Raw genomic sequence first — 5,000 nt, 5'->3', positions numbered from 1 at the left:
TATATGAAATGGATCATATATGAACTGCTGATACGAAATTTTTCAGGCTTCTTTACGCAATTGCAAAAATTGATTAAAAACTATAAAAAGATATTACCATAATACACATCATTTATATGCACAAAGCTCTACCACAGAAAATATATACATGAAACTGGCATTCACTCTTACCAAAATATTGATCTTGAACTGCACTGTCATCACTCCTTGATTTATCCTCAATCTGACATTAAAATGACAAACTATATTTGCAAATTGAAAGATTGCATAAAAATTTGCACACTACATGTAAATCATACCAAAAGAAGGGTTTCAATTTGAAATGTCATTTTTACTATCCATACTGATATAGAACAACAATTAACATCTCAAAATTGATGTACATGTATTTTCTTTCCCTTTTGACTTTATTCACGAAGTAAATTCACTTGACATTTCAACAACCTGACATTGTCATGGTAGGTAGGGGTGTGTGGCTCGCCTCCTGAAACCCTTATCCTATTTCAGACCAAAATCTGAGATTTTCCCCATGCACCCTATTTCAGACCTGACCAAAAATTAGATACCCTATTTCAGACCTATTTCAGCTGTTACACAGTTGGCTTAATAATTTGAGAGGGGCTTTGTTGATGGTTTTAATGGGGCTAAATGTAATTTAGGCGAGGTTAAACTCAAGACAATCCTGGCCAGCGGTCTCTTCCTTAAGTTAGGCGGCCCCTAGGGTTTTGCAGGGCCTCAGTAAATTTACAGCTCCCTCATTGACGTCAACCATTTTGCTCGTGTTGTGCCACATGTACAGTTGCTGAGAAAAGCTTTGCTTCGAATTTGCGTCCTCCTTCGTCAATTCTGTGCCTGTTGCTGTGGAGTTTTTTCCAGTGTTTTTGTCTTATCCTTGTTCACTATGTCGTCTCGCTCCACGAACAACAGTATGCAGTCCGTATTAAGGAATCGCCTTCTTCAGTCGAATCTTTGCCGCTGCCGTCTATCCAGCTTCGAGCTCGTCGACTCCGGAACCAGCTGTGGCTTCTTCGGGAACTGCCATTTCTCCCAACATGGTTGCTCTCATCACACAGACCGTGCAAGCAGCTTTGGCGGCCGAACGGGCGAAAGATCTTCCATCAGGGCCCGTTGTTTTGTCTCCTAGCGCCTTGCTCAGTTCATCTGCTCCACTCGTTGGTGCCATTGGGGCGTTCCTTCATTTAGTGCTGTGGGAAGTGCGCCTTCCTCTGTGAGTTTACCGGGAACTTCATCTCCAGGTAGGCCTTTCTCTTCTTTTGTTGTGCCGTTGTTTATATCTACTTTTTCCGAGCCCGTGATGTCCGTCTCCTATCTGCTATGAGCCCGACAAGTTCCTTATTTGGGGCTTCTCGCAATGTCACTATGGCAGGCACAGTTCAACCTTCACTGTTGGTTGATCAACCTTTCGTAGCTGGGCCCGGTTTTTCTCTGGTTCCTGTTAAGTTGGTTTCGCAGATTTTGGCCAGGAAGTACATCAATCTGAGCAAACTTCTCCCAGCCAATGAGCAGCATAAGGGACCTAAACCCCAGCTCTTGCTGCACGGCCGTTTAGTCTTAATGTCATAGTCAAAGAAACCTCGCCATCACATCGACGACATAGCGACTTGATCGCAAGCATTTGCCATCTACTGCTTGATTCTCGTTTCGTATTTCCCGCATCGGTGGAAGGATTTGATGCAGTACCAATTACTCATCCTTCGCACCCATCGGCACTTTACCAGTCAAGTCTGGCTTGGCTACGACCAGGCCTTTTGGGAGCACATGGCGGCTACACGGCTAACCGACTGGTCGTGTATGAACATGCAGCTGTTTAATTTCCATGCTGCTGGCTTATCTGCACGTTCTTCCACTTCCTCGCATCCACCAGATTGGGAGCCCACGGGATCGTCAGGGAGTTTGGTGGTTTGTATCTTGTGGAACATTTGCCACTATGCGCATTGCATAATTCTTCCGTCCTTGCATCCGGTATCGGTGGTAAGCCCCCTGAAGGTGGAAGAATTTGCACGTGAATTGGCAGGGCACCCTGATCAAAGTGCTGTTTCCTACCTCATTGTTGGTCTTCGCCATGGCTTTCAGCTGGGGTTTCACCCTACTTTAAGGCTTAAGTCGGCTAAATCGAACAAGCCTGCTGCTAGGCAACACCTGTCGGTAATAGATGACTACTTGGCTAACGAGGTTTCCCTTCACCGTGTTGCGGGCCCCTTTGCTTCCCCACCGTTTCCAAACTTACATATTAGCAGCTTCGGGGTCATTCCGAAAAGAGGTCAGCCTGGGAAGTGGCATCTTATTGTTGATCTTGTTAGGGTTAGGGTTAGGGTTAGGGTTAGGGTACCCCAGCGGCTACAGTGTTAACGATGGCATTAATTAACCCCGAGGAGTTTTCCTTGCAGTACATTAAGGTCAATCAGATTATTCTCATGGCTTCTAAGTATGGGTCTGGGGCGTTGATGGCAAAACTTGACATTGAAGCCGCGTATCGCAACATCGCCGTGCACCCTGATGATCGCTTCCTCTTAGGCATAAAATGGAGAGGCAAGTATTTTGTTGACTAAGCCCTCTCGGATGTACAGGTCTCCGATCTGCTCCGTTTATCTTCAATTCTGTTGCAGACATGGTTGAATGGATCCTCCTGCATCGGCATCATATCTCAGATCTGCTCCACTACCTTGATGACTTTATTACCGCAGGGCCACCCAATTCCGCTCACTGTGCTTTCAATTTACAAACTGCCTTGTCGGTTTGCCAGAAATTAGGTCTTCCTCCCCACCCTGGCAAGTGTGTTGGCCCTTCGACTCGGCTGGTCGTCCTGGGTAATGAGTTAGATTCCGTGGAGCAGTACACACGTCTTCCAGAGGAAAAGTTAACCGCTTTGAGGAAGTTGATTGCCTCTTGGCGCCACCGTCGGTGGTGTTCCTAGGCTCAGTTGGAGTCCCTTATTGGCCATTTGCATCATGCAGCAAAAGTGGTCTGGCCTGGATGCGCCTTTCTTCGACGGATGATAGACCTTCTGTGCTGTTTCTGACGCCGGGACCACCCCATTTGTTTGAACTCTGAATTCCATCTGGACCTCCAGTGGTGGCATGAATTTCTCTCCGTCTGGCATGGGGTGAGCTTTTGGCTTTACCCAGCCTGTGAGCTGCCCCTGACTTGGAGGTGATTTCCGACGCCACTGGCTCTCTGGGTTTCGGGGCCTACTTCAAAGGAGAGTGGTTTAGTGGAGCTTGGGCGCCTTGTCAATCCGAGCAGTCCATTGCTTATAAGGAGCTGTTTCCTGTGATTATAGCATCTCACGTCTGGGGCCCTCAGTGGTTCCGCCAGCATATTTTGTTTCGGTCCGATAATGAAGCCGTGGTCCACATCCTTTCGTCTAGGACCTCTAAGATTCCGTGTATAATGTCTCTTTTGCGTAAGCTGTTGTCTGCAGTAGCACGTTTCAGCTTCACTTTTACGGCCGAGCATGTACCAGGTGTTCTTAACAAGGTTGCTGATGTTCTCTCTGGACTTCAGATGCAGGAGTTCCGACAGTTGGCTCCAGAGGCTCGGATGTACCCTGTGCCAGTGCCAATCCAACTTTTGGAGGACTTAACCCGTCCACTCTCAAAGTGCAATGCCACCATTTCCTCCGCAACGGTCTAGCTCTGACTACTCGTAGTTCCTACATGATGTGTATGCTTCCGGTCAGAGGAGGTTTATCGAGTTTTGTACCCAGCTGGAAAAACCTGGATCACACAGGTCCCTGTGCCCTGCTGATGAATGGACTTTGTGCTTGTTCGTCACACAATTGGCTCAATCGGTGTGTCATGCTACATGTACAATTAAAGTGTACTTGTCTGCGGTCCGTGCAGGGCTTCGCTGACCCTCTTGTTAACTGTCTCAGGTTGAAACGAGTGCTCCGTGGTATCAAACGTTCCCGGGGCGACTCCAGGGCAACTCGTCACCCTGTCACTGATAGCAAATTGCTAATTATTTTTAAATCCTTGGGCTTGAACATTCCCGATCACACCATGTTTTGGGCTGCTTGCAATTTGGCCTAATTTGGTTTCCTATGCTCGGCCGAGTTTATGGTCCCAACTTTGGCGAGTTTTTCTCCAGATGTTCATCTCAGCTTGGAAGACATAGCTTTCGACTCCTATGAAGTGCCCACCGTGCTTCGTGTTCGCCTCAAGGCATCTAAGACAGATCCCTTTTGCAAGGGGTGCTTCATTCACATCAGTAGAGGCAATTCCCCGCTCTGTGCTGTACAGTCTGTACAGGCTGTCTCTTATCACCTATCTACATGTTCAGGGAAAGGGGGCGGGACCTCTGTTCCTTTTTCAAGATGGTCGACCTCTATCTCAGGCAGCTCTTTCTGATTGGCTTTGTAGGATTCTGTCTGCAGCTGGTATCTCCTGTTCCTTCTCAAGCCATAGCTTTCGTATTGGGGCGGCGACGGTGGCTGCTTGCAATGGAGTCCCTGATCATCTCATTCAGGCCTTAGGTTGCTGGTCTAGTGACGCCTATCAGTTGTACATCCGGATGCCATCGGAGTCGCTGGCTCGGCTTTCTAGCCAGTTGGCATGACAGCTTCTCTTGCTTAGGTGCTGTCAGTCTGGTGGGGTTTAGGCCTTTCGCACGTTTTTCCCGTTTCATCGTTGCAATGCTCTGTGAGTGTCCGTTGCTTCACGGCATTGCTGTCTTTTCTGGGTCACTTTGCATAAGTACCTTCAATCATCCGACCTGTCAGGCGGCAGTGACAGGTATCCACAGACTCATGTGGTAGCTGCGGCGGCTTCTCTGAGTCACATTTGCTGGATGACCTCGCTGCCTTGCTCCATCGCTTCAAGCTTATTTGAAGTTCGACGATCCGGGGTAGGCTTCCTAGGCTTTGCTGGCGGTGAGTAGCTCTTTCTTGTTCATAGTCGAGGTGTCTGGGGTGGGTGCTTAAGGGTTTTTTGGGGGAACTCTGTCCCGTTTCCTTTCCCTGTTCGCGGGCCCCTTTGTTC

At 48.2% G+C, this 5,000-nt stretch overlaps 1 protein-coding gene across 1 annotated transcript in view; it reads right to left on the bottom strand.

The window, feature by feature from the left end:
• The window catches only part of LOC138006484 (pleckstrin homology domain-containing family A member 1-like), a 24,341-nt gene that overhangs the window by 16,039 nt on the left and 3,302 nt on the right, over positions 1-5,000 (bottom strand). Inside the window, exon 3 of the mRNA XM_068852838.1 lies at positions 172-223. Within this exon, the coding sequence (XP_068708939.1) occupies positions 172-223 (52 nt within the window). The remainder of the gene's footprint in view (positions 1-171; positions 224-5,000) is intronic.

This window comes from Montipora foliosa, chromosome 6 (genome assembly GCF_036669935.1).
Source record: "Montipora foliosa isolate CH-2021 chromosome 6, ASM3666993v2, whole genome shotgun sequence".
Lineage (NCBI taxonomy): Eukaryota > Metazoa > Cnidaria > Anthozoa > Scleractinia > Acroporidae > Montipora > Montipora foliosa.
Note: the sequence above shows the minus strand (reverse complement) of the source record. Positions and strands in the feature narration are given on the sequence as shown.